General features: G+C 46.1%; 1 protein-coding gene across 4 annotated transcripts in view; it reads right to left on the bottom strand.

The window, feature by feature from the left end:
• Positions 1-21,972, bottom strand: part of TRAM2 (translocation associated membrane protein 2) — a 76,406-nt gene that overhangs the window by 26,707 nt on the left and 27,727 nt on the right. For all 4 annotated transcript variants that reach the window (XM_036916388.2, XM_036916389.2, XM_036916387.2 and 1 more), the window contains exon 2: positions 9,885-9,948. In XM_036916388.2, coding sequence (XP_036772283.1) covers positions 9,885-9,905 — 21 coding nt within the window. In that variant the 5' untranslated portion in view covers positions 9,906-9,948. The remainder of the gene's footprint in view (positions 1-9,884; positions 9,949-21,972) is intronic.

Here is a 21,972-nt window from a genome sequence, read left to right as displayed (position 1 = left end):
GCACCTGCTCTCGTCTGAACAACTGGTTCTTTAAAGAGCATACTATCAAGCCTGGATGCTTCTTTCTTTCCCTGTTTCTTTTCTAGCCCCTGCAAATCTGGATTTGTAAGATTTACTCCCTACTGGTTTCTGTGCCTATGGCCAACTCTACCTTCATGTTTTTTCAATCTTTTATAATATAAATCCAGAACTCAAATATGAAAAAAACCACCATGAGCAAAATCAAGAGGCCATGATCACCTAGGGAAAATATTTAGAATTCAGACCACAAACAAAGGGCTAATCTTGCTAATATGTAAAGAGCTCCTAGCACTTGAGGATAAAAAGATCAAAAATCCAACAGAAAAACATGCAAAGGATATGAACAGATAATTCACGGAAAAAAGAAATATGGATGGCCCTTGTACATTGAAAAGGATGCTCAGCCTTATACAGAAGACAAATGCAAATTAAAACTGCCAAGAGCTACCATTTCCTACTTCTCTGGCAAATACCCATAGCTTGACAATACCTTCTTGCTGAGGCCGTGGGGAAACAGGCTTTCTTTCACACACTGCTGGTGGGAATGCAAAATGTACCACCTCTTTGGAAGAGCAATTTCTACTAAGATTAGAAATGCACTGGCCCTTTGATGCGGCATTCCACTTCCGGGAATTTATCTTATAGCTAACAGCTGCTGCATTCAAAATGACATGTACAAGTTACATACTGCAGCACCGTTTTTAACAATAAACCAATGGAAACAATCCAAAATTGTTTTCATCTCTAGGGAGCTGGTGAAATAAACCCATAATTATAATATACCAGGGCTACTCAGAGTGTGGTTGTGTCCCAACAGCACCAGCTCCGCCTGAGCTTAGAATGAACACTGTTGCCTATCTTCTAGGCTTGCTGGACCAGAAACTTGGGAGCACAGCCCAGAATCGGCGTTCTAATATCTCCAGGTGATTCTGAGCATGTTACAATTTAAGAAGCATTAATATAAGCAATGGAACTGTTTTAAAACATCAGAGAGGAATGAAGATCAAGAACAGGGAAAACATCAGGAGATTTGGAAAGCAGATGAGCGGCGGCTTTGGGAGAGGGTACTGACCAGAACAGGCAGAGGAGGCTGGGAGTGCTGAATCTTGATCTAGGCGATGGCAACACAGACATGCCCATATACAAAAATTCATCACGCTGTACTCTTAAGAATATGGATGCTTTGCTGCATGTGTTATATACCTCAATGAGACTTCTGAAGAAAATGATGAAGCTCATTACATACTGATATAAAGTGATATGCAGGATACATTATTTTGTGGGGAAAAAAGCAAGTTACAGAACAGAACGTATAGATTTCTACCTGTTATGTGAAAAAGGGGAGAAAAGAAAAGTATGTGTTTGGATTTGCAAAAAAAGAAACACTGGAAGGTGAGATAAGAAATTCTGGAAGGGGTACACCGGAAACAACGCCGTGATTATCCACACGGGGTGGGGGCGCCAAAGGAAAGGAGGACGGTGGGAACAAGACCTCCACTCTGTTGCACAGATTTACATTTGAGCCATGTGAGCGTATCTTCTATTAAAAAATAATTTTTAAATAAATAACTCTTCAAATTCTTCCTGCTCTGTCTAAATAAAATTAAAAAGTGGGGTCTTCCCTATCTTGTTGCTCTATTTTTTTTTTTTTCTCTAAGGACACAGAGCAGGCATGAGAAGACCTGAAGCTCATTTCTGGAGCTGCCACCTGACCTCATGTGATCCAGGGTCTCTCTGCCTCAGTTACCCCTTCTGGACAATGGGGATAAAACCCCATCCCACCTTTTCTCATATAGCTAAACAGACGAAGGAGATAACTGACTTACCAACTGCAAAGGGCTACATAAATAGATGAGATCATGATGACTGCTTCCACCAGAAAGAATCAGCCACCCAAGGAACAGGACAGTCACCATGGAGCGCACACAAACACTCCCATCAGGGGGCTCATTCAGGATAATTAATATAAATGACAACTGTAAGCCACTTATTGAGCACTTGCTCTGTGCCAGGCACTGTACTGGGCACTTCTGGTAAGTGACATCATTTGCTCCTCACAGTTAGTCCTGAGTATCATACTCCTTTTCCAGACAGGGCAGCTGAGGCTAAGAGGCAGGCAGTAACGGTGCTCCCAAGACCCACAACTAGTTATGGGTGCGCCAGGACCCAAAACAAGCCACCCAACGTGGGGGCCAGAGCCCACTGTCTCCCCATCAGGAGTCTCTGCTTTCTGACTCCCCTTCAAGTCATATGTAAGGCACATTTGTGAAACCCTAAAGGCCTGCCCACCCCCAAGGTTTAAGGGAAAAGGCAGCAGCTAAGGACAGGCATAGGGAACAGACCCACAGGGTAACATTGTGACCTCCAGCCCTGCTCTATCTCATTAGGCTGCCTGGCCTCCCAGCCTGAAAGATGCAGCCGGTGGCATTTCAACTACAAGCACAATCGTGTTCTCAGTGTGCGCACACACTGTTATGGGTTGACAGGTAGCTCCCTCTAACCTAACAAAAAGAGATGTGCTGGAGTCCTACCCCCTACTCCCTCAGAATATGACCTTATTTGGAGATAGGGTCTTTACTGAGGTTATCAAGCTATAGTGAGGTCGTTAGGGTTGAGCCCTTATCCATGACCGGTTTCCTTATAATAAGGGGAAACTTAGACCCAGAGAGACATGTAGAAGGAGGATGACAGGAAGACACAGGATAAGTGGCATCTATAAGCCAAGGACAGAGGCCTGGCGCTGATCCCTCCCTCACAGCCTTCATGGGAACCAATTCTGCAGACATCTCCATTCTGGAACTTCCATCCTCCAGGACCGTTAGAAAATAAACGTCTGTGGTTTAAACCACCCGGTCTGTAGGACTTTGTCATGGCAGTCCTAGCAAACTCACTGACTCACTCACTCTCTCACACACACACTCTCTCTCCTCCTTCCCCCCTCCTGCACAGCCCTCCCCATCCCCTGCCTCCCCCTCAGGCTGACCAGAGAATTAAAGCCCTAGCGGAGCAACCTTCCAAGCCACCATTAACCTCGCACAGCACTGTTCAGACTATCTTGTCACCTGTTTTCTAGCGAGATAGGAGGACAAGGAAAGGCTACTTTTATGATGTAACATGATGTAGCAAAAATGAGAAAGAAGCATTTAAGAGAATTTGGAAATAAATGGGCCTAGCTTCTGAGTTGTTTTGTTGATGTACCAATCTTTCTTCTAAGGCAGTAACCCTCCCTGTGGCCTTCAGGAGAGAAATATGAGAGTAACTCCTAGGTGCCAGGCACACACTCAGCCCCACGGCAGTTTACAAACCTGAGGCTTCTACATGTGACCCACCCGGGCAGACAATACGGAACATGTGAAGAATGCCTGGCGTGGGGGAAGGTGTGAGCTTTAAAAAAAATTCATGGAGAATAGTAAAGGAAAAATAATCCCTGAAGGACCATGTAGCAAAAAGAGTCTAAAATCCCCATTTTTTTCTCATTGGATAAAAATAACAATGACAATTGTTAAGCCCACTGTTAATTAGAGGCAAAAATTATTTCATAAGAACAACTAAGGGAAAAGCTGTCCCAGCTAGACAGGAAAAGATCTGACCAGGAGAAATGAGAATGCAAAGTAAAAGTGCGGAGGGGGTTCTGAACCACGGTGCGTGGGTGGGGGGCAAAGGGCAAGAGATGAAGACACCGCAGAAGAGGCAGCGGGAGGCAGTGATGTGGGCTTCGGGCTGGTTCACAATTAGCCACGGCCACTCTGCGGTTCTGCTTAAGCCTCTGGAAGCTCCGGGCTGAGTGGGATGGGCTCTCTGGGCTGTAACAGGGCGTCAGAGTCAAGCCCTGGCTGGAAGGGGTCACTTCTGAGGTGCTGGTTACACGATGGGTTCATTCTGTGAAAAAAACTCACCAACATGACCACTTAGGGTTTGTCCGCTTTCCTGAAGAATTGTTACGCTTAAGTAATAAGTGCTGTGGCAGAATATTTGTGTCCCCCCACCCAGAATTCACACATTGCAATCTTAACAGCCAATGCAAAGGTGTTACCGGCGGGGCTCCTGGGAGGTGCTCAGTCATGAGGGTAGAGCCCTCATGAATGGGATCACTGCCATAAGAGACCCCACAAGGCTCCCCAGCCCCTTTCACCAGGTGAGGATGCAAGAACTCTGCAACCTAAACCAGGGTCCTCATCCCACCATGCCGACTCCCTGATCTCAGGCTCCCAGCTTCCAGGGCTATGAGAAGAAAGTTACTGTTGTTTATAAGCCACCCCAAAAAAGTGGCATTTTGTTAGAGCAGACCATACAGGCTGAGACAGTCTAATAATTTGTTAGTTTACTGAAAAAATAAAATCAAGTCCAGGGATGGCTATACGCCTTGTGTTAGAGGCTCCCTACTCTTTCTCAGGTGGCTACCCAATACGGCCAGGGACACTGGGAACTTGTTTGTTTTCTCTCACTCGTACAGACAGAACAGTAGGGCCAAAGGGGATCTCAGTAACTGTTTGGTCCAAGGGGCCAGGGCACGGCCAGGTCTCTGCCCCTCTGATTGGGACCCCCTCTGCCACAGCTCCAGTTGGCAAACGTCGTCTTCCCCCAGCTTGGGTCCTGGGGCCACAGTGGGTGTGAGCCACTGGTGTATGCTGGGGAACGTTACGAGCACCCTATGCCTTGGCTACCTTGGCTGTAAAAGGATCAGGCCAGGCTAGATGAATGTCAAGTCTCCTCCAGCTGGAGAGGCCACAGGTCCGGCTTAGGGAGCTTCATCTGAAATCAAGTAAGGCTTCCATCTCTAGAGCCACTGTTGCCCACCTGTCTCTTCCCCTTTTCTGTCCCCCACAAGCTCATCTTACAAAAATGGGCTCAGTTTGATATGTGATGCCAATCTTTTCAAGTACATGGTACAAGCACAAAACAAGACAAATTCCTGCCAGCCAGCAGGGAACAAAACACACTCTGAGCCCTGGACAAAAGCTTTCCACTGAATAAGGCTTTAAAACCATCTGTCTGAGGTTGTTTTTACCAGGCAGTGTGTCTCATTCTAGAAGGGGCTGTGAGAACAATGGCCAAGCCATAGTGTGGGAGGTCCCTGGCCTTCGCGTCTCTGGCTGCAAGGTATTACACAGCAGCTGGTGGCAATAAAGCCAGTTGGGGCCAACAAAACAAGGGGATGGGTCCTTGTCACCATTGATTATTGCAAAACAAATCCTTCTCTTAAAGAGGCCCCTCACCCTCAGCCTTTTTTGCTCTAGGTGTGCAGTGACAGGCAGGTTCAGGAATGGCCGAGTCACCCCAACTCCCACCGCACGGCCTTACCAACGAGCCCATGACTTGCTAGGAAGCTGTGGCCCCAGAAACTGCATCCATCCAGCAATACTCTCACCTCCCTCCACCCCTCAGACCAAACAATGGTAGATAAATCAAAACTGGAAGAGGACAGAAAGATGCAAATGAGTTCCTGGATTAGTGGGTTTGCCTGTCTTACCTGTGGGGCTTGAAGCATGGGAAGCCTATGTGGCGATTTGGCCCAGGGCACCTAGAGCTGGGCACTCGGTCTGCAACAGGCACAACCCAAAACAACCTTGCAAATGCTCAGTCTGTCTGGGGTCACCTGTTCTAGGTGAGAGGGGAAGTCGGCAGGCCTCTCAGTCTGTCTGTGGAAAGAATCAAACCTTGATTCTTTTCTGACTTTTTACATTCTATATATTTCTGACCATAATACTGGATACTTCATGGGATTTTAATCAGAAAGAAGACTCAAAGTGTCTAACGCTAAGACCAGACACCTGACATTTTATTTCTTACCAGAACTGGGCAAAGGGTATGGTTGCCAGATAAAATACAGGATGGCCAGTTAAACTTGAATTTCAGATAAATAAGGGATAATTTTCTAATATAATTGTGTCCCATTCATAATCTGGGATGTACTTACACTAAAAATAAAATAAATAAAAAATACTCGCTGTTTATCTGAAATTCAAATTTACATAGTGCACCTGGATTTTTATTTCCCAAGTCTTGAAGCCCTAAGAGGGTGACATGTGGGAAGAAGGAACGTTTCCTGCTTCATTGCTGTTGACCTTCAGGAAAACCACAGGAATGCCCGTGTGGCAGGGATTCCACCAGGAGGCACTTACTCCTACAACCAACCACCCGCACTTCTCCTTTTAGTTCATGGCTTTGGATGGAGCTGGACTGTTGCAAATTAGCTCGATATAATGTGACTAGAGCATACATTTACAGCTGGTGTTATGAGCTGAACTGGGTCCCCACAAAATTCACATGGCAAAATCCATATGCTGAAGTCCTAAGGCCTGAGCACCTCAGACTGTGACCTGCTTTGGAGAGAGTCAGTGCAGGCGCAGTTAGTTAAAGAGGAGGTCGTAATGGAGTAGAATGGGCCGCCGATCTAACAGACTAAGGTCCTTACATAAAGGGGAAATTTGGACAGAGACTGACAGGCACACAGACTGAATGCCGTGCAAAGACTGGCCTTATGCTTTCACAAGCAGGGAGCCAGAAGCGGGACCGAGGCCTGGGACAGACCTTTCCCCAGGGCCTTCGGAGGCTGGATGGCCCTGATGGCACCTTGATCTTGGACTTCTTGCCTCCAGAACTGTGAGACGATAAGTTTCTATTGTTTAAGTCAGTCAGTTTGTGGCACTTTTGTTATCACAGAGCAATAAACAGATGGTGGGAGCTGGAAAAAAGGAGGGAGAGGTACCAAAACAAAGCAGGCCAGAAAACTCATCAACATTCCCATTAGCTGTTTTCCACAGGAGTTGAAAGCGTCAGCAGAGGGAAAACACAGTACTTGAGAGATGGAACTACAGTTTATAAACAGTCACTGCTCTAAAATTCAAATTTTAAATACTGAATTGAGCAAGTTACGCACTAAGAAAAGAAGCCTTAGAAATCAGAATTTACTCAGGTTATACAAAAAGGATACATTCCCTAGCACCTCCAGCCTTAAAAGAGATTCTGGGGGAGGGCTTTAAAAAAAGCAATCTCAACAGACCCCTTATTGTGAACTGTTTTTTTCCCATGAGAAGTTTGCTCCCAGTACTCACAAAGCAAACACTACCGTACTGGGTTGGTGATTAAGGAGCTCAAAACAAAATCAAGCAGGCTATGCTGACTTCATTGTCTCTCTTGATTATTTCGTTGTTGTATTGCAAATTGCCCCAAATGGCAAGATTTAAACAAAAGACAGGCTATTTAACAATACCTCCTCTTTTTCCAAAGTAACTGAAACCTCCACTCTGCATGCATTCTAATGTACCTTCACTTTTCCCCAGGCCTTTGGGCCTGGACAAGGAGTCCAGGAGCAGAATTCAATCACTCCACCCTAGGAAAATGCCAGTCACACTGGCCTTCGTTCGGTTACTAGAATTAGCCAAGGTGTTTATTTCTCACTTGAGGCCTGTGCACATGCTGATTCCTAGGCCTGGGATGTTCTTTCTTCTGCCCAGATCCCCTTCCTATACTCCCAACACAGTTAGCTCAAGAGTTAGCTTCTCACAAACATCTTGTCACACTTTTTTACTTTTCCTTACAGATCACCATGTTTTTTTCCTGCAGCACCTTTATCACAACCACAGTTACTGTTTACTTGTTCGTTATCTCTATCTTACCTAAGAAATGGTAAGCTCCATAAGTCAGAGATCAGATGTGTTTATAAACTACTTTACACCCAGGGCCTGGCACACAGTAGGTACACAGATAGTTGTCTCATTGCTCAATTAATGGGTTTGTTAAAACAATAAAGGCATGATATGATCAATAGCAGCACACCTCCAAATCATAGCGGGGAGCACTTAGTGCTGAGAGGCTGTGGGTTCAGGCCTGGAGCTTCCAGACTATGCTTCTCATCCTGGCTGGAGGTGGATTCCTTTAGGATATCACTTGCCTGCTAATTTCTCTAGGAAAGTTCCAAACTCAAAAATCAACCCTTCGATCATGATCTGCCTTTACAAATAGGCCCCTCCTATAATAAAGGCATGCCCTGGTCACGTGCACCTCAGCATGTGGTGCCCAGGACAATACTTCCTCATGGCAAATTAATAAAGCGGTGTTGGGTTATGACCTGATGTCCCATGAAAATTGACTTCAGGGAGAAATGTAATGAAAACACTGTACAGCATTTGATAGCTGGATATCTCTTTATAAATTAAGTTGACATTAAACCAAAAAAAAAGAAAGAAGTCTATGCATTTTATATTTACAAAACTATTTTAAAATGTTATGGGTCATAAGAATTAGATGACAGAGGGTATTTTGGCAACACATATATACAACTTTAAAATGTCAATGCTGACTTGACCCAGCAATTCCAGCAACAGGAATTTATGCCAAGAAAATTATCATGAATGCATGTAAAAATTCAGTCACAAGAATGTTTACTGAAGCTCTGTGTACAATAAAAACTGGAAATGCCAATACCCAATAACATGGGATTGAAGAGATAAGTTGTGGTATCCCAAGTAAGAAATACTCTGCAGCTTCAAAATAACTTGTTGACTGCAGTAATAATTAATGACATGGAAAAAAGGTTCATCACATGCTAACGGCAAAAAAAGCAGGTTATGACTCAATACCCAAAAATGCTAACTGTCGTTTTGGCTGGGTGGTAGGATCGTGGGCTTTTTATCTTCCTGTGTTTATCTGTGTTTTATAAATTTCCTCTGAGAGGTATGCATCACTGAAGTTAATGTATTTTTGAAAAATGCTTATTTAAAAATAAATTTTAGCCAGTCAATAAAGGACAAATACTACATGACTCCATATTCTTCTGGTCCCTAGAACAGTCAAATTCATAGAGACTCCAAGGGTGGTTGCCCGGGGCTGGGGGAGTGGGTAGGATGGGGAGTTACTGTTTAGCGGGTATAGAGTTTCAGTTTTGCAAGATGAAAAGAGTTTTAGAGATGGATGGCTATTATGCAGTAGAGCCACGTGAATGCACTTAATGTCTCTACACTGTATGCTTAAAAATGGTTACGATGGTACATTTCATGTTAAGTGTATTCTACCACAATTTTTTAAATTACCACAAAAAAATTTAAGTCAGTAAATCATATGTACAGCTGGGTTTTGAGGCATCTTAGTTACTAGGGTTTTGAAGTGACAGGAGAAAAGGCTGAATTTGACCTGGGGCTACATGGCACTGAGCAAGAAAATCCACTGTGCCCACCGGGGCTGGAGTGTGCCGCGGAGGGAGGAGGCACCCATCTGGTTTCCTGACCATGGTGCTGGCATGGCCCTTCCAGTCCTTTCTTTCATGAGCATGGAGGTTTCTTCCTCTCTTGCCAGCGTCCCTCAGTTTAATTCTCAGATGAAGGAACTGACTTGGCCACCCCAGAAGCATGGCTTCCTAGAGTGTGGTGGCTACAGGGACTGCAGCGGGCAGGTGAGCTCAGAGGTTTGAGGCTGCATCCTCCACAGGCCATGGGTTAAGAGCTTTGCCCCCAAAGTCCTCTGGCTTGTTTTGGAGCCAGGCAAAGAAAAGAATCTCACCTTAAAGCCAAGACAATTCACCTCCCTACTACAGAATAAAGAACTAGATTGTCAAACAAAAATTCTTCCTTTACATCAAGAGGGTACCCAGTACTTTGCAACTGAGAAAGATGCCTGGTTCCTGACGGTGGGACCTGAGAACCCCAAGCCTGCGGAGCCCTGGGCTCGGGGCTGCTCGTGGACCCAGAGCTGCATGCGGGCCCAGTGCTGCACCTGGCCTGTAGCTTTACCTTAACAGTGCCAGGATGTTGGACACTGAGTTTAAATATCTAAAAAGATCATTCACGTACACAGGAAAAGGAAGTTTCCCAAGTCCTTCAGAATTAATAGGGACAGGGAAAGACAGAGACTAGGGCTTTTCTTACCTGCTGTAGGCACACTAACATTATACTGAGGTAAAATAAATAGGAAGGCAGTCTTGGCGGTGACCTGTAAAATAAAGGAAATGAGTTCCAAGTTAGCTTTTTGGTCACATCAAAAGAAACAAGGGGAGCCTGCTGCCAGCCCCCACGGCCCACCCCTTTCACACTTCAGACCCACAGACCTCTCCAATGAAGAGGTTTAATGCAGCATAAGCACCTTCCTTTTCTTTCCACTTTTCCTTAATGACATCCCTCCAAATACCGGCACTAAAAACAAACAGAACAATCCTGGGCCGAGGATGGTATCTAGACTTGTACTCACTGCAGATGTAATGAAACAAGCTTGGCCACTGAGAACTCACAAGCTAAGGGTCCAAATCTGTCTGCCATTCATTCATCCATTCATCCAGCCAGCCAGCCATCCATCCAAGTATTTGTTAAGTTAGTTTTGCAGTCAAGTTCCATTAAGTTAGTTTTAGGTACCCAGCATTGTGGGAGATGGAAACTAATAGAAGTTGAGGACACAGGCTTCAAAAGCTGAGGGAGCTGAGGTTTTCCCAGCACATCAGTGAACTGCACTTTGGAAAGCAGCCCCAAAGTCTAATCTGAGCATCAGAAACAGAGAATTGCAGCTGCTAATTTCACATCTACCCTTCTGTGAGGTGTGGGGAAAGATGCAGCATTTCACACTGCTGGTTTGTTTATTTCAAAAGCTGCCTTTAAAATCTTGGTTGTGCTTTGAAAACCATGGTTGCCACCTGGTTATTAATGACCAAATCAGCACTCTAGCAACTTGGCCTGCGGGGGAGAGATTACAAAGCATGGGGATTCAAAGCTTAGACTCAAGAATCGACTGCCTCCATTCAAATGCCACCTTGGCTGTTTGCTAGCTGTACAGTCATAAGCAAGTAGTCTTATACCTTGAGCCTCAGTTTCCCTGTCCATAAACTCAGGGATCTCTGTAGTATCCCAGCTGGTCTGGGTGGCACCGCACCAGCTGATGGCTCTGTTTAGAGAGACACCATCCACATTGTTCTGGAGCATACGAGGAGGCCAGGTAAAAAGGAGGCCCAGACCCAGGCCTTTTCGAGGAAGCCTCTGGAGAAACCCCATCAATAAAGAGCTACTAGTTCTCCTCCAAACAAAAGGCTTTGAAGGACACACCATGGGTGTGGCGGAAAAACACTGAGTGTGGCATGGAAACAAATTAATTCTGTATTACAGCCATTCCCCAGGCAGATTCCCGACGTGCCCAGAGGGGCGTTACTGTCCTCAGCCTACTGTACCCATTAAAGAGCAAAACTCTCCCCATCAACAAGACATGTTTCTCTGCAGTGGGGTGTCACCTGCTCTTTGCAGGCAGCAATGCAGCACAGGCCTTCTCATGTATTTCTGCTGTTGTCTTGGACATGTTCTGTCATGCTCACAGGGAAAAAGTCAAGTGAGACTAGGTATGAGAGCACTCTGGCAGTCACAGAGCCCTATCCAAGCATGCCAGCCTTCCTGAACCGTGACCCAAAACCTTATTTCATTACTGTGGTCCCCAAGGCCTCTCCCAGGGGGCTCCCCACCTCCCTTCCAGTCCAGTTGCCTGCAGTTCTTTAGAACAGATGTACACTGTTTTAGTCATAATGTGCTTCTCACTAGTTCCCTCTGGGAGCTTTAGCCCGTCTCATTTTGTATCCCACATTCCCTGCCCCACAAAAAGCATCTATGAATCAGAATCGCACTCATCCGTCACGGCCCAGCTCAGGAGGCACCCCGCATGAAGCTGTCCGGAACCACACACAGGCTACGATGTCTCCTCCTGCCGGCGTGCTCTGTACCTCCCCCGTCGCCTCACCCCTGCCAGCCTCTCCTGTGGAGTTCTCCTCAGGTATCACCCTTGCAGGCAGGGATGCTGCTGTATGATTTATCCTTACACCTTTCAAGAAACTAACCCAGATGCACACAATAAGTGCTCAGTAACCACTCACTGGACTCAAGAAAGCAACAGCTGAGTCTGTGCTGGCCTACTTCACGCTACTGTATTGGTGCCCCTCCTTAGTGTGAGATGTCACCCTCTGTGTCACCCAGTCTCCTTGAGACCTGTCCAGCTGCTAAACCACCAGAGCCCCTCTCTGTCACAAAACCACCCACCACCACCACCACCACTCCCGCCGCAGCGGCCTCCCTTGCCAGAGCTCTGCCTGCTCTGGTCATCCGACCCAACCACCTAACTTCGTATATTGTCTGCCAGACTCCTTTGAGGATAAACCTTGTCTCCTCAGGCTGAATCCTGGCATGGACGGATGAGAGGAAGCTGGAGGGAATGCAAGAAACAAAGGAGAGGGAGAAAGGCAGGCAGGCAGGCAGGCAGGCAGGCAGGCAAGAAGGAAATACTGACGGAGCCCCAGGCCCCGCTCTAGGCACCAGTCTTCATTCTGCCTCATCACGGAGTGCAGTGGACCTCCCTGGGGTTCAGGCTGACCAGTACCATTTCTTCTCCTGGCCCCAGGGTTTCCTGAGAAAACCCCCCTCCCCAGCTATGTGTTGAGGGCTCATTCTGGTGACCACCTTCCTCCTGGAAGGATGAAGGAGCCGGACCCTCGCCCCAGGACAGAAAAGCGGCCAACTGGACACCGTGCCCTAGGTGGTCAGAACCTCTGAGTCTTGGATGGGAACAGAGGGAGTGCTCGTCAGTGCCACAGGCCCACCCAGATTCTACTGCTGTCGCTCCCACAGCCCTGCACCTGGAGCACCCCAGACCTCATCAACTGTGTGAGCCCCTAGAGCGCCCCCTTAAGTCAGCCAGAGTCCATTTCTAAGACGCACTGTCATTTCATATGTAGAGTGCTGTTCAACCCTGGCTGCACATTCAAATCCCTGGGGGAACTTCTCTAGCCTGGGCTGCCCCCAGCCCATCAGACCTGACCCTTTGGGGTGCCAGCACTCTACCTACAGCCGGGCCCAAGAGCCACTGGCACAGGGACTGTCCCTTACCGTCCTCTCAAAGCAGGCCTCCGGCCAGTCTGTCTCAGAACCTCTTCTACGTCCTTTGTAGAGTTTACTTAATTTGATCACTTTGTGTTTTAGGTAAATTTTATTTTTTCTTTAAAAGAAATACACATACTTTAAAACCTGAGAAATAAAGTAGAAACCTAATATTCACTCTGTGCTCTTTGACTCCCTCCCTTTCCCAGCTTGAATTCATGTCTCCCTCCACATGTTGAATGCCAATTCTCTAGATTTTCCTATGCTTTTATCCATTTGGGATTTGTTTCATGTTATTTTGATGTTATAAAACTGGACTGTGTTTATACAACTTGACACAAGGGATTAAGGAGTAAAAAAATTTAAAAAGAGCTACAACTTACTGAATAACATTTAATAACATTTAAATCAGTTTTTTAGCTTAGTGAGTCAAATGGCTATTGGACTATATATATATATATATATACACACAGACAAGGTACAAATCTATTCAAGGTACATGAAAGTATTAAGTATAATTCATATAAAATATGTAGGTCAGCCTTTTGTTTACTAATGCCAACATATAAATAAGTGGTTATATAATAAAAGCTTCCTTATTCATACTAGGGCTTTCCATTAATATTTCCTACAGGGAAACCCCTAATGTTTAACACTGAAACCTCAGCTAAATAAAACGTGCTCTTTGTGAGAGCATGTATAAACGTATTGAGCCTCTACCCTAACTACTGAAAGAACAATCCCACTATTTTTTTAAAGGAAGATCAGACACCCTGTACCTGGGCTATACATACATTCTTGCCCTAGACCCACACACACACAGTCAGCTCTTCTTATTCACAGTAATTCTGTTCTATGAAGTCACTGCAAACAATGAATTAGCTAATACTGACCCATTGCTCTTAAGGGAAATACAGAGTTGGGTTCCCACAAGTCTCTGGTCACAACATCTCCATCAACTGATCAATATATAACCTTATTTCTGTGTGTTTTTGTTTAAAGATGCTGTGTTTAATATATACTGTTGGAGCATGAACACTGACCGCACGGCCAACAGCATTGTAATCCATGCCTGAAGGAAGTTTATCTAACACATGCATGTTCTCTGTACGCACATCGCAGCCTTCTTGCCATTAGGAACACTGTGGTCCCCTGCATGATGGCCATGTTTTCGAGACAGCGAATCAATCACCAACAAAAAGCACAAACATGCAGAAAAACACAGCACTAAACAGACCACTAACAGGACACTTGCTTACAGTACAAGAGCTGAACCAAGAAGGTGGAGTGTTGTCTGGTTTGATTTTAGCTGGGAACGTGCTCATGGGGTGACTCAAATTTCCCACTGCTCTGTGCATGTCCACAAAAGACCAGAAAATTGCCCAGAGGATTAATTTGGGGCTTACAAATAAACTGTAGTGAGCAGGAGCACTGGCAGACATAAAATGTGTGAAGAATAAGGATTGGAGCGAACCTGAATGTCAGCTCCTTGAGGGCCAAAAAAAATTTTTAGTACCTTTATTGAGGTATGACTTACATATCATAAAATTCACCCACTGTTAGTATACAACTCTATGGGTTTATCTTTACTTGTTTCTAAACTCTCCCTTCCCTGGACTATAAATTCTAGAAAATGGAAACTTTACTTGTCTAGATTATCTTCAATCCAGAGCCAGAAACCATGCCTAGAACACAGCCAGCATTCAGTGAGCGCTTGTTAAATGAGCACAGCGATTAAGCAGAGGAGCCAGGACTGTGCTCAGTTCCCTGACCCTCAACCTGTCATCTGCCCACATTTACACTCCTGTTCGCGTCCCCTTTCTCTCCCTGGAGTCCATCCCAGTGCTGGCCACATAGTAGGTATCTCATAAATACATATTTGATGAACTAATACTGCAAGCAGCTATAATATTTAGTAACCACAGATGAATGCTTAAAAAATGTTTTCTGAACATGATTCAGAGAGAAGATCTAGGACTCTGATGAAGGCAAAAATACTAGATTCCAGTATTTTTCCATCTCTTTCTCCCTGGAAAGGCAGCATAAGCCACTCCAAATGGCGCATCTTTGTTGGCAGTTGTGTTTGCTGCCGGTTTACCGTGTCTCAGCGGGATGATGTCAGTTTCCCTGTTTTGGAGACAAGGAAGCTAAACCCGGGGCACAGAGAGGCAAAGCTGGCTCCCAGAGGCCTCACAACTTTACAAGCAGAAAAGGCAAAACTGAATTTGATATTTTAAAATTTTGTTCCAAAAACAAATTTAGGATACACACAGCATGAAGCAAGAGAGGACCAAAAAATATGTATTTTCAAGGCAAAGAAGAGCAAGGAATGAGGCTGATCCACAAAAATGCAGAAAAGTCCTACTCATTGGCTAAGGGTGACCAGCAATTGGGCTGTAAGCTTTCTTGAGGCCATTGGAAGGAGGAAGGAGGGATCAGCTTCTGGATTCACCACGTCATTAAAAAAACAAAAATACTACTCAAAAAAATAAAAAGTAACTACTTCTCCAACATAAAAACCATTGTCTGTGCTTTAAAAGGTCCTTTGGCACCCCAAAACTTCACTCATAACCCTCTCCCAACCTCAGACCGGGGACAGAACAACTAAGAACCTCCTCTGCTCGGGTTCATGTAGCACAGAGGGCTGAGAAACAGGAGCCTATTAAAAACGTCATTCCAATTATTTCCCATCCCTCTCAGGCTGTTTATAGGAAACATTATTGAGTTTAATAGCATTTAAATGCCAGGCGCAGTGGGCGAAAGGTTAAAAGTGAAACGTGCCAATACACTAATGCAAAGGGAGAACACTAAATTATGTAGGAGGCCCCCCTTCTCTGTCTCTCTCTCACACACACACACACACACACACACACGCACATGCACACACACGTGGAAAGTTTCACTGAACTTCTAACTGAAAGGCATCAGGCACAAGAGCAGTGGCACTGAGTGAGTTTGTGTAGCGATAACAAAACCCAAACCATTCCACTTGCCACATTCTGTCAGGGGCACACGAATGTGAGCTCTGGGTGGCAAGTAGACCAAAGACGCTGGTAAAATAGATGCTCTGGCAAAACGCAGTGGACTTGCAGTCCAGTCCCAGTTTTGCCACAGGGCAGCTGGGTGACCTTGGGCAAGGTATTCCACCTCTCTGGACCCCAGTTTTCACATCCATTAACAACAGCAATAATGGCGATTAATGTTATCAAGTACTCGGTCCGGGCATGGTTTAAGTCCTTTATATAAATTATTTCATGTAATGCTCACCACGACCCTACAAGTTAGATGCTAATAACATTCCCATTTTACCAATAAGCACAGAAAGGAAAAGGCCAACTGAGGTGGTGAGAACGGATGGCCTTGGAGATCCTCTCCACCCTCAGCTCCAAAAGGCTATCGTTTCCTGATTCCACTACCATCAATGCCAAAAACACAGTCTTGCCCTGACAACTTGCTGAGAGGTCTTCCCAAAAAGTTAAACAGTATTACTGCTTCCTTACCTAATGACAAGATCCCAGTATCATCTGTATCATACAGAGCGAGAAAGGAAGGCCTTTTGAGTTAACCTGCCAGCCTGCCAGCTGCAGACCCTGGGCACAACTAGCCTTCCCAGTGCCACCACCACCTGTTCTCTTCTCCCTGCAAGTTGCTATCTGGGCACCAAAGATTAGCAAGAACAGTGACACAAGCAGTCTCAGGCCCTTAGGGAGCGGTCAATCCTTTGGTTTGGTTTGTTCGGTTTATTTCCTGCATCCCCCCGCTGCACCGGGAAGCGCTGTGTTGGCAGGCTGGCCACCGAGGACAGGATAGAGAGGAGGCCTTGTTTCCACAGGAGCAGCTCTGCTCCCAACTGCCTCTGCCCCATGAACACCCCCACCGAAGTGTGAAACACAAGAGTGTGTGGCCGAATTGCATGCCTCAGGCCTGACACCGAGGACACTCATTTCCTTGCCCCTTCCGAGGCACAGGGAGAGCCCAGGGACATGTCCTCTTCTCCCAGCTCAGCCTGTTCTCAGGAAGCCAGTCTTGACTCAGAACTGCTCGAAACTGATTTTGCATCTTTCTGCTGTGGCACTGGATAGGAAAATTTCAGTCAGACAGGAAAACATTAGAAAGTTACACCCAATTGGTGGGGAAGAGGCTTTTTTTTAATAAAATAGGCTTTTAGCTCTTCCTTCCTGCAGCGTTTAGTCCCCAAGGCTCTTGCTTCATGGGAATCCCATGAGTCCGGCTGATCACCTTCACATACGATTTTATGGCCAGGACTCGATGTACGTCGTTTGTAGCCCCGCTGACACTCAATGAAAGGCAGATACAGCTGAAACAAAGATGCTTTTCACCCCTGCTTTCTGAAATTCTCTGTTTGGGATGACCAGAGGCTGGCTGGGAGGGCCCAGGGCCTGAAACCAGGGGGCAGAGTTCTGACAGTACCTTTCTGTGTGGCTTTCGGCAACACCTAGAGATTCCGGTTTTCTCACTTGAAAATCTACCTTGATAGAGAATTAAGCAAAGCCACACAAACATACAACGGATTCTCTACAGGCCCATGTTCACAATGCTGAATAGATTCCCTACTAACAGTCACAAGCGCAGTTTTATACTGGATTAAAAATGACAGTGTGCATTTGTGAGGGAAAAATGCATAATCAGAACAGTAGCAATAAAATTATATTACTAGCCTTATTATTTTCTTTGGTTCCTAGGTCTAAACTTAATATTGGGATAAAGAGGAACTTGGAAAGGGCCACACAGAGTTTTAAAAACTTTGAAGCTGGCTTTTTTTAAAAAGATACATATGAAGATTAAATTTCTCATGCTGTCCATCCCCAGTTTGGGAAGTTAAAGTACTGAGACACAGGAGGTGCCTAGGGATAGCTCTTCCCCACTTGCTTTAAATCCACAACTTAATTTACAACTGTAAGAAGACAGCACACAATCTATACTTGCATAGATTGAATTTAATCTACTATGTGCCTTGCACATAGCCTTAGAGAAAATGTATACATTCACAGGAAACAAGTATGTTTCTTTTCGGAAGGCTTAATACATATACTCTCATCTGCCCCCTAAAAAAAGAGCCCTGATCAGTATTTCTAACACACATCACTCTCCTCACCTTCCCACCCCAGCAGTTTCCCCTTAGTTGGATAGGACAGCACACTCATAAACCATTCCTTATGGAAGCCAAAAACTAAATAAAAGTACGGAAGTGATCACACAAAATAATATTTGAGAATATCAGTGTTCTTGTTCTTAACATGTATTTTTCTCACATCGCATGGCAGAACTGAGATTATTGGCCGCATTGTAGGTATTCCAGAAACACACCACACTGGTCTGGACAAACATCTTTACTTTTAGCCAAAAGCCACCTGTTCAGACCCAGTACCTTAAAAATAAACTGAAAATCAAAACAGAAAAAAACAAAGGGTTTGGGAGTAGAGCATTTGAGGTTGAGAGTGATTTTTGGAGAGTTATGACTAAGTAACGATTTAGATCTGACTTGTAGAAAAAAAAGGAATCACTCTACCCACATGTCTCAGCATCGTCTTGGCTGTAGTTTTTAAAGACACTGTAGCTCCATAAAGCATAAGTACAAAGAGAGGGGTAATTCTAATTGTCACAGATGAGTCTGTGACAGGCTGTCACTAATCATTGGCAATCGTCGAGAATGGGTGCCAGGGAGAATCATCCCCAAGCAACTTATGGCATTTCCAGGTTTATGGGGAAAAGAAAGGATTATTCAGGGGTGCAAAGATCTAGGGTAACTGGACCAGGTAGGGCCCAGGGGTATTTGCCTCGCTTGCTTATGCTTGGGGACTGAAGAAAGAATATAGGCCAACAGTGATCAACTGCAAATGTTTCTAATTATTCTCTGCCATCTGGCAAGTCTCCCACTCAAAACATCAGCACATCAAACCCCATGTTGGGACTAAAGAGCCAGGCATGTGGGTCAGAGCTTGCTAGAAAAATGAACTGTGAGTTCACAGGAGGGAGCAAAGCGAAGCGACCTCCAGAGGCCATAAACCAGGCCTGTCAGGGGGCCTGGTCACCGGTTTGCACAGGGAGCCTGCAGGTTCCTGCAGGTATTTAGGGTCGGGCACATAAAGAGAGGCTCTCCCTACAGGGTGCTGCCTCCACCCATGTTTCAATTGAGCAAGCAAGGGCTAGAGGGCAAGTAAATGAGTTTTTAAGCCATTCTGTAGGAATTTTAGATGTGTGATGGCTTGTTGTCCCGGTGTCTGCACACCCCTGTGCCACTGAGGGGATAAGTCCCAGCAAACGGGCCACAGTGGCACCATTCTGGTATCAGCCAGAGCTATGCACACATATCAAGAAGTCCAGGTCGGACTGGAGGACTCTGCTGTGGGCATCTTGATTCTGAATCTCCTTTCTTTCATTGTGCTTCAGCAACGTATGCTGCTCCTCTGGGGCATGCTTGCAACCCCACTCTGGGAGGGCATTCAGCCCATTTTGCATGAGTCTTCAAAGACCTGTGAAGGACCCCCTGAATACCTGAATGAGGGCACTGCATAAGTACAACCTCATGATGGTGATTTGATTCAGGTGAACTGAATCAAGGCCAAGAGGGTTAATAAAAACATCCAGCACTCAAATATCTGTTTGTCCGCAATATTCACAAGGGGATAATAATGGATCACCTTCAAAGTAGAGAGGGAAATAACATAAAAGACAAGAATTCTCAGAAAAATGTGTTACAGGCAAACAGAAAACACTAATCTAAATCCAAAGGCATGGCCTGAGGTAAGCACTACCCACACACCTACCGCAAACCAGTCCCTCCAAACCCCCAAACCAAATAAAGTCTGGGCAGATGTCGATATTCAGGTTAAATGCCATATTCCAACATATCTCCCTATCTCCCTCTCTCTTAATCAATCTCTCTCCCTCCCTCTCTCTCTCTCTCTCTCTCTCTCTCTCTCTCTCTCTCTCTCTCACACACACACACACACACACACACAGTCTCTCTCTCTCTCTTAAATATAGCTATGTACAGTACTACAAAATCTCACTTTACTACTTGAAAGTGGTATTTTAAACATCTAAAGCTTGGTGGTGCTTTTCCTCTGCCCAGAAAGGCCAGGGGGCTGACTGTGACCTCACACAGGGTAAGATCAGCTCAGCAGGGGACCACACAACAGAAGGGGAGGCTGAACCCTGGTCTGAACTTTCAGCTCATCCCTGGAAGTGGACAGGAGGCTGCGGGCACCTCACCCAAGGCTCAATGTGCAGCGTCCCGCCTGCTGAAGAATGCTGGTGTCAGAGCAAGAGCTGGGGGCCAGGTGTCCCCCACCCTGGTCCACTGGGCAACTCTATTTCAGGGGGCTGCAAGAGGAACAGGAACTGCCTGGGACCCCAGTGGCCTTAAGTTTTGGCCAAGAAGCACAGATAATCTCTGTGCAAGGCAACTGCCCAGTGAGAGCAGAAGGAGGGGAGGAGAGACACACACACACACAGGGCGGAGGGGAAAGAGGAAAGACTATCCTCTGCAAGGCCCTGGAGTGGGAGGCCTTGTTCTGTTCCTTTTGCTTTTCAGCCACTGCTGTCCCCTCACTCCACATGCACCTGAGGCAGGGTCAAGGCCATGGCCTGCGGGGAGCAGATGGTTCTATCCTCCAGTGCTTTCTGCCATCTTCCCTACCTGTCCTGCAAAAGAAGAAGCCCATCTTCCTAAAATACCCAGGTCCTGCTCCACAGTCCTCATGACTCCCAGGGCCTAGGAGAGAATCAGGGCCCCTGCTTGGCATCCAGGACTCCACAGGTACCCCACCTGGCCTTTCTAAGTTCTGTTCCCTCAATTCCCAGACACAGGAATCCCCCAAACACCATCCTCCCCAAATGTGGACCCTGTCAAACAGATCAGTGTGCAAAAAGCTCATTCACAACAAAACCAGATCATCATTGCAGGTATAAAGTCCCCCCCCTTATCCACAGGGGGTACATTCCAAGGCCCCCCGTGGGTGCCTGCAACTGTAAATAGTACTGAACCCTTTATATATTGTTTTTCCCTGTACATACATACCTATGATAAAGTTTAATTTATAAGTTAGGCACAGTAAGAGATTAGTAACAATAACTACTAATAAAATAGAACATTTATAACTATACATGGGCATAAAAGTTATGTGAATGTGGTTTCTCTCTAAGTATCTTACTGTACTGTAAGTGCAGCCTGTTTTTCTTGTAAAGAAATGAGATGATAACATGCCTGTGCGACAAGATGAAGTGAGGTGAGTGACGCAGACATCGTGACGCTACTGCTGACCTTCTGATGACATGTCAGAAGGAGGATCATCTGCTTGCAGACTGCAGTTGACCACCGGTAACTGAAACCACAGGTAAGGAGGGACTGCTGTGCACACAGACAGTTCAGGAGACAGAGGGAGACCCCTGATGGAGACAGGGACTGGGCTTCTCCCCGCTCCCATGCAGCAGGCCACCAACAAGGTTCTGTCGGGCCTGTAACCTGAAGGGGCAAGCAGGCCAAGAGGAGACAGGAAGGGGGCTGCATGCACTCACGCAGAGAAGGACTCCAGGGAAAAATGAGTGGTTTGCACGTGCACAGTGAAGAGGCTAGAAGGTTCACAGGACCCGGGTCTTCACAGGACCTGGGTCTTCAAAGGCCCCTTTATGGCAGGTGTACAAATTGGGCTTTATCCTAATGCGGGAGGTTTGTAACAGGGGATACCATAATGAGATTTCCACTGCAGAGAGCTCATTCTGCTCAGGGCAGAGCGACGGGCTGGCGGAGGGGAGGGAAGCCAGGCGTGCTGGAGACTGGTTAGGAAGAAGGTTGCCGCCTGAGGGATAAGGCAGGCCTGGATGAAGGTACCGGCCACAGACAGCAGGTTGGGTGCTTTTTCAGAAGACTTGATGGCACAATGAATAAAGGGGAAGGAGTGGCTGAGAGTGGGGCTCAGGTCTTGATCAGGAAGGTGACCCCCAAACATAACTTGAATAAAATGTGCCCGGTGTTATGATGTTGATTCAGAATGCTGTGGATGGTGGTCTCATGACAGAGAGGGAAAGAGCTGCAGTCTGGGGCTGGGGGGCGGAAAAGGGAGGATGTGACTTAGAAGGACCGGTCGGGGGCCGG

Source organism: Manis pentadactyla, chromosome 16, assembly GCF_030020395.1.
Source record: "Manis pentadactyla isolate mManPen7 chromosome 16, mManPen7.hap1, whole genome shotgun sequence".
Lineage (NCBI taxonomy): Eukaryota > Metazoa > Chordata > Mammalia > Pholidota > Manidae > Manis > Manis pentadactyla.
This window is presented reverse-complemented; position numbering and strand designations above follow the sequence as displayed.